The 13,788-nt window shown below is 42.4% G+C and overlaps 1 protein-coding gene across 1 annotated transcript; it reads right to left on the bottom strand.

The window, feature by feature from the left end:
- Positions 1–15: 15 nt before the first annotated feature.
- On the bottom strand, positions 16–13,455 carry LOC307265477 (MAM domain-containing protein 2-like). Its single transcript, XM_080047224.1, has 15 exons — positions 13,215–13,455; positions 12,967–13,077; positions 9,692–9,981; positions 8,578–8,662; positions 8,203–8,337; positions 7,616–7,893; positions 5,999–6,092; positions 5,283–5,426; positions 4,530–4,649; positions 4,283–4,428; positions 2,788–2,884; positions 2,298–2,459; positions 1,863–2,116; positions 905–989; positions 16–353 (listed from the first exon to the last, which is right to left on the bottom strand). Exons 1-15 carry the CDS (start codon positions 13,267–13,269, stop codon positions 307–309), a joined length of 2,103 nt encoding a protein of 700 aa, XP_079903350.1. The 5' UTR covers positions 13,270–13,455; the 3' UTR covers positions 16–306.
- Between the last annotated feature and the right edge of the window lie 333 nt (positions 13,456–13,788).

Consider the following 13,788-nt stretch of genomic DNA (forward strand, 5'->3'; position numbering starts at 1 on the left):
GAAAAACAAAGATAATGTTGTTGAATAACCGCCTCGCTTTATTTGAGCAATGAGCATTAATCTAATGCATACAAATGTGAAGAAGAACACTGTTTAACACGCCACCTGTTGCTAGGGTGAAGAGAAAAAATGTCATAACCGATATGTGTTGCTCCATGAAAACCAAACTACGGGGGAAAAAATTGCTTTGACCTACATCCCTGCATGTTCAAAATGTGAGGGGTCAGGAGTCTGTAATGGGCAAAAAAAATCTAAACAAAAAGACAGGGATCATGCATCCTACACAGCTGCTCTCCTCAGGGCTTTTTACTCGATCTCATTGGACGTTCCCACGGTGGCCTTGATCTCCATTTCTGTAGGGGAATCAAGAAGACGAGAGGTGGTCGACTTCAAAGGTCACATATTATGCACTTTTACAGGTTCAAAATTGTAATTTGGGTTTCTACTAGAACCTGTTTTCATGGTGTAGTGTCCAAAACAACCTTCATATTTCTCACAGTGCCATTGCTGAATCTCGTCTTTTCAGTATCTGTATGAAACGCTCTGTTTTAGAGCGTGTCTCTGTAGGCCCCGCCTTTCAAAAAGCCCAGTCTGCTAACTGCCGGTTTAGATCTGGGGGTGTGGCTTATCACAGGCGGAGGTAGTGCTAAATTGCTAAATTAGATGTGTAATGGAGGGGGGGGGGGCTTCTCCCATTATGAAGTCATTAGGGGACAAATCGGACTATGGTTTTATAACAGGTTTTCAGGAGGGAGGAGGTTGAGAACAAGTGAGAGGGTTTTTTCTTCTCATACTTTGGTAGACTAGTCAGGGACCCATAGGTGACCTTTAAGATGCCTTCCCGTGCATTTTTTGTGTAATCTTTAGCCGAATGTTTGCCTATTATCTAAAACAGATTGTTTACCTGGGCAAGGTCCGCCTTCCAAGATGATGTCGTCAATGGCGATGTCACTCCTTACTGATGAACCCCTAGTTGCTGTAAACACAATCTGGAACAGTGACAGCAAGAGAGAAACAGTTGCTTGAAGGCATTCATAAAAAATAAAATAAAAAACACATTCCTCAATCAGCTTCTTACTATGAGTCAAGGTCCTTGTTCTGCAGGCAAATGGCACTGTGAATGATTTATTATTATATAACGTCCAAACTAGACCCACATTTATTTTTTCTGTAAGAAGTCACAAGCCAAAAAGGTTGGGAACCACTTTAATCTACTGTAGCCCCTCGTGTGTTCTGAATGTTAAAAGTGTATCTGAAAAGAAGCCTGTTACTTTTGCTCTCTGATTAATATAGGGATATTTCCGTATGAGAAATGTAGTGGAGTAGAAGTATAAAGTACCATAAGATGGAAATACTCAAGTAAAGCAAAAGTGCCCCAAAATTGTTCTTAAGCGCATGTACCTGAGTGAGTAGCTGTACTTGTTACTTTCCACTGATGGCTGGCACGATCGCAACACTTTTGGAGATTTGATTTAAGAAGTTATGGAATAGAAATGGATATCTGCACTAGTGTCATGATTGTCTCTCTGCCAAGGTCACCCATGTCAAAAAAATACTGCGAATAATAAGAGAGTCCCTGGCTGCGTTACAAATCACATACTTTTTCTTTTTGCTACACTACATACTAAAGTACAGAAGAGTTTTAGGGCCACAGGAGAGAAAAAAAATCAAATAAGGAAGATTGTTTTCATTATGTTGAGAGATACTCCAAAATGCTATTAGAGTTAGTGGGGGTATTTGTGTATTTTCAGCATACTACAATTGACATGCATGTATTGGGACACCCTAAATCTTTTTCTGGCATACTAAATAGTACGGAAGTATGGGGATTGGAACACAGGGAGTTTTTGCTTGAGTCTTGCCTGATGCTGGCTGTCACTCTGGTACTCCACCGTGGCCCTCAGCCAGGCGATGCTCTGCTCGCCGCTGCGTTGCCACAGCAACACGTGCTCCAGGTCCTTGGCGAGATGCACGCTGAGCTGTCCCGTGCCGGAGCCGTACATGTGGTAGTAGAAGGACAGACACTGGGGCCCTCTGGAGCCCCTCAGAGGACGGGACAGCAGCCGCGCACTCTGACCGGACAGCAACGGAGACGCCTCCATGTGCAGGTAGTATCCTGTCAATCAAACGTCAACGGGTTGGTCTGATTTGTCACAGCTGTGGGAGTTTAAAACGCAAGGCTTTTTTTTTACTGGTGCTGTGGATTGTGTTCTCTTTTTGGAGCGTGCCTTGTGCATAGGCTACATTGAAGCGTGTATAGGTAGAGTGTAATGCAGAGGAGAATTGAAGACCCTCACCCCGTCCAGCGGTGTGGTCTCCTCTGGGCCCGGTGTAGGAGGTGGGGGTGGGTCCTCTCCTCCACTCCCAGTCTGCCTCGTCACTGTGCTTGTCCTGAGTGTAACCACACAGGCCTTCTTCAAAGTCACAGTGTCCCGGGAGGGGCGACGACAACAACAAACCTGCAACAAGGAACATGTATGGTGGGTAATGCTTGATCAACATTGAAACTCAACTAAATTACGTTTGGCTGCGTCTTGTGGCAGAAATAGCCAAAGACCAGAGGCATTATGTTCATGGTTTCTCTAGCCAATGCGTTTGTCTGTCCGTATGTCCGGGCCATTCTTGTGAGGACAATATCTCATGAACGCTTTGAGGCTGATCTTCAAGCTCTAAGCACTAAACAGCATCATTGTACATATTTTGATGCAACTTAACCATTTGGAACAGTAGGCCTTATAACACATTAAGATGACAATGGCTAAATACTGGAGGATTGAGAGTTCCTACCTGCTGTCAGCTCACAGTCTCCCAGGCTCACACTGATGTCGTCCAAGGCCACGGAGCCACAGTCCCAGAAGCTCCTGCAGGTGCTGACGAACACCAGCTTGAACGACATCAAGGTTAGCAGACAGTTAGCGCTTGGCATAAGGCTTTTCACTAGCTTCACCATTCACTGAAGGACGTTGTACATTCTCACAACTGCTAACCATTTCCACATCAGCCCTGAACACAATTAAGAGCGACCACGACGACCACGAGCTATTTGGCGTGGCTGTTGTTCATGTTTGTGTGAGACTCTGAAATCCCTCGTGAGGAAGAAATGCATTTATAAATCAACTAACTTCATGCCAGTAAAGCCAGGAACAAAAGAAGGCCAGTGTCAGTGCCAGCGAAGGGCCTGTGAGCACTTTGGAATACAGATGAATTCACTTTCATCCAGAAGACACATGGGGATGAAATCATTCATTCTTAACAACAGCTATTTAGTAAACCAAATAAATCACAGGGCAGAGTTTTAAATGTTCCAACACCAGGACAGAATGTGGTGCTTTTTATTAAACTACTAGTCATTTCTTCCTTTAATTGTTCTTTCCCCCCCCATCTGTTATGTTTGTTTGTCCTTCTTTCAGTCCTGGATTCTTTCCTTTCCCTGCTTATTGTCTTTATTTCCTTTGATCATCCCATTTTTGTTATTTAAATAGTTCCTAAATTAGCTGAAGTTTCTTGTTCAGTAGTTATTTTCTGTTGTCTTAGCAATTTCAGCAGTGCACTGAAATATCTCAGCAACTTTTTGGATGGATTCATTTAAAATTGACATTCATTGTCCTCAAAGGATGAATCCTTATGACTTGGTGACACCATTGTTTTTTTTTGTTCAAATGTGTCAATTATAAGGCTATCGGATGAAAATGTATGACATTCGAGAAACTCAATTCAAGTGCCCTTAAGGATGATATATAGCAACTGGGAGGATCCCTTGAATTTAACCATCAGGTAATATATGTTCCGGGTATAAGTCCAATACGTTACCAATACGGCACTAGACAAGTTACTTCGTGTCTAGTGCCAATTATCAAATAATAACATGCTATCCAACTGCATTTGGTGCACCACGGATTTCAGGGCTCGAGCCCAGAAGTTGCGGCCATATTGCTGCTGCCATATTGCCCGGTAAACATTAGCATTTTAGCATTTTCACTCTGCAGCTTCTTATTGGTGAGTAGTCATCAATCTAGCCTCGTGAGCAACCAATCAGGGGCTGCCTTCCACTAACGGACATGACTGGGCTCCTCCCTACAGAGATTGGAGAAAGGTCAGACTGATCACTGAGAAAAACGAATGCTACTCTCCTCCCTCCTTACTGTTCTTTTTCTTTCTTACACACTCACTCTTTCCCTCCTTCCTTCCTTTTTTCTTCCTTCCTTCTCTGTGATTTTAATTATCTTCTGGTTCTCCATCGTTATTCTGACTGCCATGTTATTTCCACTTCCTCTCCACAAACCTTGGCAGGCTGTGATGTTTGGAAGGTGACATCGGTGAGGATCCAGATTCCTCTGGATCTCTCTCCCTGAGTCCAGATCTTGTCCTGGCTGCTGCTGTGCTGCTGCTGCAGATACACAGCCAGGGCCCGCTCCGTCTGGTTGAAACCTGCAGTCGCCAGAGTTATTTGTGGTTGGTGAGTCAGTAGCGCTGTATAAATCACAGTGCAGGATTCACACATGTTTTAAGGGTGCCACACACTAACTCACCCCTCATGGAGAAGTAGAATCTCAGGCAGAACTTGGTGTTCCCAGGCAGAGTTGGACTGATCAGGTGGCTCACATAACCAGAGCGAGGGCCCAGCCGGGAGTGAGCCAACAGGAAAGATCCTGGACGGAGAAGACAGACGGTTATTTTTCTTTTAAAACTGTCTCCCTCTCTCTGAGTTTGCTTGAATGTTCCCGTCACCACTGGCATCTGTTGTTGATCTTCAATTGAACAGTTTAGGCAACTGCTTTTCATCTTTATCAAGGATGTTATAAAAGCTGCGTGAAATTTGAAAATAACTGACAGATACTCTGGTCTGCAGAAGGCTATTAGGGTCAGGGGTGTAGAAAAGATGAGAGGAGGATGTTTTTTTTCAGAATGCACAGAAAAAGTCAAAATGTTGAGAATAAAGTATACCCTTCTGGTCCATCAAAGCTTCCAGAGCCTATGGCCTCTGCTATTTCTACTAGTGGTCGAACGATATGGGATGCCGATATTTAGAGAGCAGGTCGGCGGATGGCCCATATTGAATGCCGATATCCGGTGGTTGTTGTTTTTTTGCATTTGATAAAACACAACAATTTAACAAGAACAAATATGAAACAAATGAAATACATGTTCAATGTCTATTGCATTTGGCCTTCCTTGTAAACTGATTTTGATGCGTATGAATCGGTTGAGTTCCCATTTACTGCAGCTTTAAATATATATTTTTTAAATCCATCATTGTTTTTTTTTGTTTTCTTTCATCCCACCTGCGCCTGTGGTGTGGTCTCCGTTCCTGAATATGTTGGGCTTGACAGATACTCTCCACCACGTGCCGATCCCCTGGTTCTGTGTGTAGTGGCAGAGGCCCGACTCAAAGTCACAGTTGGCAATGGAGGGGTCAAAGGTCGGCTCTGTGGGTCAAATAGCGTATGGCATCAGCATGCTGTTGTCGGATGGCCACATATTGTGAATGAATCTGACATTTTTAGTCACCCTCCTGACTCTCCCTCCAGCCCCACGATCAGGTCTACATTAACACTCTCAGAGGGCCTACAGAGGAGATGTCCAAACCAAACATGAAAGCCACACAGTTTCGACATTTAAAGGAACAGTTTGTAGTTAAGGTGTATTTTGGCATCACCTAGTGGTGAAGATTCTAGATTGCAGCACTCCTTTGCTACGCCTTATGTTCGGAGAATTTGTAGAAGCTACGATGGCCTTCAAGGGCAAGAAGCTTGCTACTAAAGATGCAGAATCCACCACTGCCTCTAGTCTTTCCACAATATCAAGTGATGAGGTGAAGATGTGTTTAGTTATTTATTCTATCTTCGTCTTCCAACATGTGCATTTCCCCAGGACACCCGGTATAAAAACGTGTAAGGCTGTTAAGTTTGTCCATTCTGTGCTATAGAAGCATGGCAATATAGGACCTCTGTGGATTGATATATGTTTTTGACAGGGAGTGACTACGGCTGCAGCTCACCAGTGTCTTTGCTGCAAAACTCTGGTGAAAAGGAAATGTCATCAACTGCAACGCGTCCGCCTCTCTGACTGTTAAAGGACACTTCAAAGACCACCTGGGGAGACAGACAGACACTCATAAAAAAGTTGCATGCCTCAATTGCAAGCAGATGCACTATAGGGAAATGCAATGTTAACCACTAACAATGAAACAATTATGTAGGCCTATTTATAAAAAAAAGATTGTCTGCAGATATTTCAAACAGAAACCTACTAGAACCCTTTCCGCTTATGTGAGACTTTATTTTTACTTAATTATTATAGTTAATTTCATTACATTTTGAAATATGAAAAATATGATAAACCCTGAAACTACTATTGATTTAAGCTATTGAGCAGTAGTATATGGAATACTTTTTCTTGTAAAATGTAAACTTAAACATTTTTCTTTTAGTTTCCCTAGAGGTTCTTATCTTATTTGTTTTGCTATCAAAAATGAAAAGTTCATGTTTATTTTACTTTAATCAACAATTGGATGCTTTGTCTCCTTTCCCCTTTTTTTCATAAAGTTTTATTTCTTCAATCAACTGAATTATGTTAAAGTAGCAAAATAAAGTTTTCTTAAAAGCTCTATGTCATAACTTGGCACAATAGAGCGACCCCAGCAAAACTCCCATCTGCAGTTCGTTGCACTTTGGATGAAGTAAGACAACAAATAAATCACGGTAGATTAAGAAACACAAAGCAGAATTGTAACATCATTGCATTAATAATTTCTGTTCTTTTATCAGCAATAGCATTGCTTTGATATTTTTCTCCTTTTATAAGCAAAAACTTGGATCACTTCATGTGCAGTAAATTTGACACCAGAGGACTATTCAATTCCCCTCAGATCAAAGCAGTAAGTTATGAGGCTGCCTTGTGAAAACCTTTGTCAAATACAACGCAGGTAAAAATTTAAAGTTAAAGTGAGACTATTTAACAGTGGCTGCTGTGGCAGTTAATAATGCTTCATTGAATTTCTCTACATTTCCCAAGATTCTCTTTACTCAGTTGTTTTAAAGATGTCACCATTAGATGATAATCAGCTAAATATTTTCTGTGATAGTAACACACGTAGAAAAGAGACATAAAGTCGGTAAAATAAAATAAAAAGTATCTATTTTGAGATTGTTAAAGGTCTCATGTTATGCAAATTTATAGCTTCAAAATTGTAATTTAGGTTTCTACTAGAAACTGTTTTGATGGTGTAGTGTACAGAAAACCCTTTCTATTTCTCACAGTCACATCGCTAAATCTCCTCTTTTCAGCCTATGTCTGAAATGCTCTGTTTTATAGCCTGTCTCTTTAAGCCCCGCCTTCCAAAAAGCCCCTTCTCTGATTCTCTAATTGGCCCTGAATCTCACTGCTGTTTCAGATTCAGGGGTATCTTGGGTTGTGCATATCACAGGTGGATGTAGTGCTAGGTTAGGTTGGTAAGGATGGGGCGTGGCTTCCCCTTATGACATCATGGGGAAGGGTTTTCAGAAAGATGGAGGTTTGAGAAAGAGAGAGTTGTCTTTTCTCATCTGTTTATGTAAAAATCCTCACAGTCAATATTTGAAATGATATGTACAAGAAGCTGACATGAAGTACTGACCTGTACAGAGTATGGCGCCTTCAGGTCCACCTGTACAGGTATCCATTCTCCCAGCGTGCCCCTCCAGTCCCCCTGGCTCTCTGCCTCGGCCCTCCACAGCTCCTGGTACTGACCCAGTCGGTCCCTGGTGTAAACAGAGAACAGGTTCCCTCCCTCCTCGCTACGCTGGTACTGAAAACTCAGGCAGCCGGACATGGCCACCGTCGTCATGGGAGACACCAGCTTGGCCACCTCTTTGAAAGTCTTGGCGTAGTTTGAGTCCACGTACATTAAGTGACCTGAGAGGGAGTTGAAACATGAGTCAGGTTGTGATATGCAGCGGAACTTGACTTTAGAATTTCAGAATTTACTCATAATTTTGTTTATTTGATTACGGCAATATTTGTTAGATGTATATAACCTTTTCTGACAACAGTTATATTCATATATTTCAGTCTAAAGCAGTTTACTGCTGGATTAACAGCAGTTGGTCAGTGTAAAAAAGTTTTTGCAGTACATTTTTGCAATCAAATGAAAGCATTGGCAGTGGATGATTGGATTAAAAAAAACACCTTGGTAGGAATAATTCATGAGGAAATTCCACACACCTGTAACATTGTACGTCTGTTCATTTGCTACGTTGTTGTGAGGGAGCTGGGCCCCGCCTCCTCCGACGTACCAGTTCACATTAGGGTTCCACTGGTTACTGTATCCACACAGGTGAGACTCCTCAAAATCACACTCTAGACTCAGAGAGAAAAAAGACAAATCAGAAACAGACCTGCCATCACCAGTTTTAAGTGCACAAGGCTTTTCACGTGCTAATGTACCAGATAGGTTCATGAGTGTCTGAGTGTGTGAGTTTAACAAACACAAAACACATGGTTTTCATCCACTTGCATGTGTGGGTTATATTTTTTCCTTCTTTTTTTTTTGTTTGAAGAAAGATGTGAGAGTGATGTATGTGTGAAATCACCACCGACCCAGGCAGTATCCGGGGCTGATGTGGATCTCAAAGATGGCCACGCTAGACCCAGCGGTCCGTCCAGGTTTACCTTCGATGACAAGCTAACAGACAACACATGTTCAGTATGTGATGTGCAATCAGTGATCGCTAGTGACACGACAATGACACCATATAGAAAAAGGAACGAACGTATGGAAGGTCAGAAAGAGTGCACACTTGAAACCTTAGAATTTTCTAATTTACTTTAAAAGCTCTGGAGAGCAGCTGTAGGTTCTCTGTAACATAGCTTACAGAGGAGGTCACGGTCATTTCAAAAGTAGAAAAACCAAACTGTCACTTTTAAGTAAGGGCCAATGGGGAAAATGTTGGAGGGTTTGTGTCCAATGAGAGTAAATTGCAGAACATTATTGTTTAAACCTCTCATATTGATTTTTTCCCCCACAGGTCTGGGGGGAAATCTGTTTATACTCTGAGGGGCCCACACATGGCACACACCCCGAATTTCACTATACACTATTATGTAGGTCGCGACCCTGTCAGAGTCAGCTTTTCCTCTGCCTCTTATATAAACATGTGCTGCACTTTACCCATAAACTGTTTAGATAATGTGTGTGTATATATGGGTGGAGGTGAGTGTGTGTGTTTTTCTCCACACATGAAATGTGTAGCCTAATGTCCGCCAATATCCATCCTTCTTTAAAAATGAACTGATGTTTTTCTGCATCAGCGATTCTCGAGAACGGTTGTTGACAAAATCACTTGTTTGTCAAAATCAGTGATCTTACAATCTGCTACCTGTCCATACTGTGTGTGCGTAAAAGACTATCTGGTGTTAATACACAGCCTAGGCTCTGTAAACTGGTATTGGATTTTTTTCAGTGCTCAGTCGGGGGATATTCACTGATTTTGACAACAAGCGTTCCTCAGAATCACTGACTCTACCATGAGTCTTCTCTGCTGTGACATAGTGCATTTGTAATCTTTGATTAAACGTTCAAACTAGGGGAAAACTGAATCATACATTCTAACCTCAAGGGTTTATTACAGAAACTTTTGGCTTGTTTTTTTCATTTCCAGCTAGTCTTCTCATTGATAACAAACATTAGACACTATTTAAGCAGGATTGTTACCCTATAAGGCTCTGTGTTGTTGTGAAGGTCCATGCTTGAGATGACCCAGCTGTCAGAGGGCGCCTGGCTTCTCCACAGCGGCCTGTCGAAGCTGTTTCCCTCTGTGCGCAGTAGGACCTCCAGGCTTCCTGAGCCGATGATCTGGTAGACCAGCCTGAGGCAGCTCCACTCGCTCTGCTCCAGAGCCGGGCTCAATAGGACCCCGCTGGTCTCTCTCTGGGGCTGGCCACCAGCATCTAGCTCATGGTCCTGGTCATCGTTCACGGCTGCTTCCACTGTAACGAAACGGCCTGGAACAAAAAGGTATGTGGTGTAAGTTAACAATGCTGCTGTGGTGTAGGCCTTAGGATTGACATTTTGTTCTAGAAGGACATTGTTAACATTACTTTACTATTTAGCCTATTTTTCTTGAAGGCTACCGTAGCTTCTATAATTATTCAAAAAGGGAGGGGTTACCGAGAGAGCGTGGTCATCTAGAATATCACCACTAGATGCCACTATATATTCCGGTATTACACACAGCACCTTTAATTGGTGGACTGAACACCAAATTTACTTTGCCATCCTCAGAGTCCCACCAGAAACTTTGCACAAAACAATGGTTTGGCGGTTTACAAAGTGATATTTGGAGAAACAAGGTCCACATCTGAGCAGCGATATTCTCTTCACCTGGATTCCAGATAGATACGCGTGTTGTTTATTTCCTTGCAAAACAGAGACTATTAGGAAAACACTTGATAACAGTGTTTTGGACAGGAACAAAAGGGAAGACACATGTTGACGGCAGGATACTGTTTTGAACTCCTATATGAAGGAAACTACACAAAGCCTCAATTCAGGGAATCAGGCCTTATTCATCAGGAACTCAGCATCCACCATAACAGCAACGCTAAGCTTATTTTCTGCTCCAGGGCCCACTGAGCTCTCCTCACTAGTCTGTCATTTATTATTTGTCCCAGTGGAATGCCCCGCTGCCCCAGGCGGCTATATCCTGACCAACACACATGCATCCAAACACACAACACTCACAATCCACCTTCAATTCGGTCAATTCAAGATGTTCTTCTGCTTTTTTTTCTGCCAAAAAACTGTCATCGTTCGCATATATGTATATCTACAGTATTTACACATTGAATTTACACAATTACTGTCATTGATCAAAACCTTGGAGCGCACCCTCAAAACTCATATCTAATCAGTGTCACTGCTTTGTTTGGGTTCAGACACAAAAAAGTAGGCTACATAAAAAGTGCTTCATATATTTGTCTATGTGACATCACTTGTCTTACAGCCACAGCTGTGCCGCACATCTAGTCAAAGGAAGAATGAGAGAGGAGAACCAAGGAGGAAGAAGTGAGTGCACCATATTAACTCACCAACCACCACACTGACCTTTTTAAAAAGCCGGCGGCACTGGCAACAAGGATGGAAACAGGAAAAGAGAAACGTTTCCTAGAGGGAACACTGACAGTGGGACAGGCTGCAACAGCAGAGCAATTCTCAGACAAGTACGAGCAAGGATTATAGTAGGAAAAAAGAGGAGAAGTAATAAAGGAGCTTTTTCCAACAGGATCTGGCTGCAGACACAGTAGCTACTGCAGTCATGCTGAGAGGAAGTCTACCTCATCAGTGCAGAAGTAATCAGCACATCAAGTGCTTGCTCCACAGTCATCACATGTATTTAATGCCAACTCAGGTCTTTTAGCTATTTGCTCATTCCAGCCTCTAAATATGAGGATTTTTCTCTGTTACATATCTTTTTAAAGTTAACACTGTGGTTTTTCTACTAGGATTGCTGCTCATTCGATATAATCCTTCTGTAGTAAGGCTATCTCTACACGCTCTGTTTACTTGTGATGTGCATGTGTGATGAACTTATGATTGGTTTATTCATCAGAGTAGAGTTGCTGGTTGCAGTTATTCCTCAAGCGCCAACTAGCTCCTCCACATCTATGCCACAGGCATTGGTGTGAATTATGGAGCCAAAGCCTGCACCTTGCTAGCCTATAGCATAAAGACTGTAACTTCATGGGGTTTTCATTACAAAGCTCAAAATTGTATCTGGATTCTTGTATCTTTGAAAAACCAGAAAACCTCTTAGTGGTTTCATGACACTGTGCAGAGGAAGTCACAGCTACTTGGTGCTGGTTGACAAGAAATACTTCTAGCTCATAACTCACTCTAGAACAAAATGTTGTTTTTGCATTCATGAACATTGTCGGGTGTTGGGCTGGCTGTGTCCCCCTGCTTCCAGTCATAATGCTAAACTAGGCTATTGTCTGTGCATCACAGATAATGCACAGACATTCGATTATCTCTCTTCTCAATCTGGGAAAGAAAGCAAATAAGCATGATTCCCAAAATGTTGATCTGTTTCTTTAAAGAAAAAACCAAGGGATGCATATTCACACCAAGTTATGATGTAATGATTTTTACTAGATAAGTCTGCACACTCGGTTGTTGTTGTTGTTGTTGTTGTTGTGGCACTCGACGACCAAATGTATTCTCTTGCCCATATATGGCCGCCTGATTCGTCCAGCATTAGGATGTGGGCAGATTCACACTGAGAATCAACTCCAGTTAACAGAGTCTGTGCCAGCTTTGGGACAGTGTCGTCACCTGGCATCAGACCAGTATACTTGGACCTATTCTGGTGCATCATTCATTATAAGTTTGACTTAACATTTAGGTGTGTTAGGTGAAACATTTAAAATAACTTAGGGATAGGTTATGTGTAGGCCTATTTAAAAAAACAGGTCAGAGACCAAAGTACTCTAGTTAAATCAACATAACCTCCTAAAGCAGGCCCCACTTCATGTCACAATTAACGTGACATAATCCTGCTGCTAGTGCAACATGGGGCATGTCTCCAGATGTGTCTGCACCTAGAAGCTATACTCAGTATTTTGTGCATGTTCTTTTAACTCTGCACAATAATCTTCATTTGTTGTCTTTCATCACTTCACATAAAAAGAGATTGATATAACCTTGATATGGGGCATGTGTACAACCCTCATCTGTATCGGCTGCAGCACAAATACGCAATGAGAATGCCTAAATATGCTATTTTACTCGCTCCAGATGTTGGGAGATTTCTGCAGTCAATGTGTACCAGATGGTCTTCTTCTCTTACCATTGTGCTTCCGTGTTATGGTCAAAGAAAAGGCACCAAAACAATTTGCAACATCACAGCCAAACCTAAAGCTAATAATACTTTGACAGGTCAGAGGTGTTAGGACGCTCTGTGGCCATCCATTAAAAGTTTTTTTCAGTACCGTCTTTCTGCAGGTTCCAGCTTGTGAAGTCTGCATCTGACGTGTATCCGCAGGTGCTGGACTCAAAGTTGCAGGAGCCTGGCAACAGCTGGACGTGGGCTTGGATGGTGGCTTTGATGAGTGCACATACAGGGAAAAAAAAGTCAGACAGTGGAGAATGGTAAGTATGAATCATGGCAAAACTGGCATTAACAGAAACATGCCCTCATGCGACTGCAAGCAGCACTGGCACCACCAGCTGTACTCACCAGCAAAAGTCAAAAGGTAGATTGGAAGCATTGCAAACTCCATGTAAAAAAACATATGACCCCAAGAGGAAGTTCAAAAAAGAAGAAGCAAAAGTTGATCTTAAGTTTGCATCCACAGTCACAGAAAAATAAACAGGAGAGCTTTGCAGAGCCAAAGTTTGTTTTTGAAGATTTCCCCTGTGTGTGTCGTCTGAGTGTCTCTCCAGCTCACGCACTGGCAGCACACTGCAGACTCTCAGCAGAGAAGTTTAAGTGTGTGTGTGTGTGTGTGTCTGGACAGCAGAGAAGAGGGGAGGAGGGAAAAGAGAGGGAGAGAGAGAAGGAGAGAGGGAGGAGGAGAAAGAAGGTGAGTGATGAGCTGGGTGGGAGGCCTGCGAGGCAGCAGTGCAAAGGGGAAGTTGGGGGAAAGAAGGAGAGACAAAACAGACAAAAGTTTATTTTTTACTTTATAACAGTTTGTCAAAGGCACATTCAGTGGTCTAATACATTCAGATTGTCAGTATAGTGGTAAATAAACAGGACTCACAGACAAAAGAAATGAGAAAAAGTGCAGGTTATTAGTGCAATAACGATG

The sequence above is a fragment of the Ammodytes marinus genome (assembly GCF_949987685.1).
Source record: "Ammodytes marinus genome assembly, chromosome: 18".
NCBI lineage: Eukaryota > Metazoa > Chordata > Actinopteri > Uranoscopiformes > Ammodytidae > Ammodytes > Ammodytes marinus.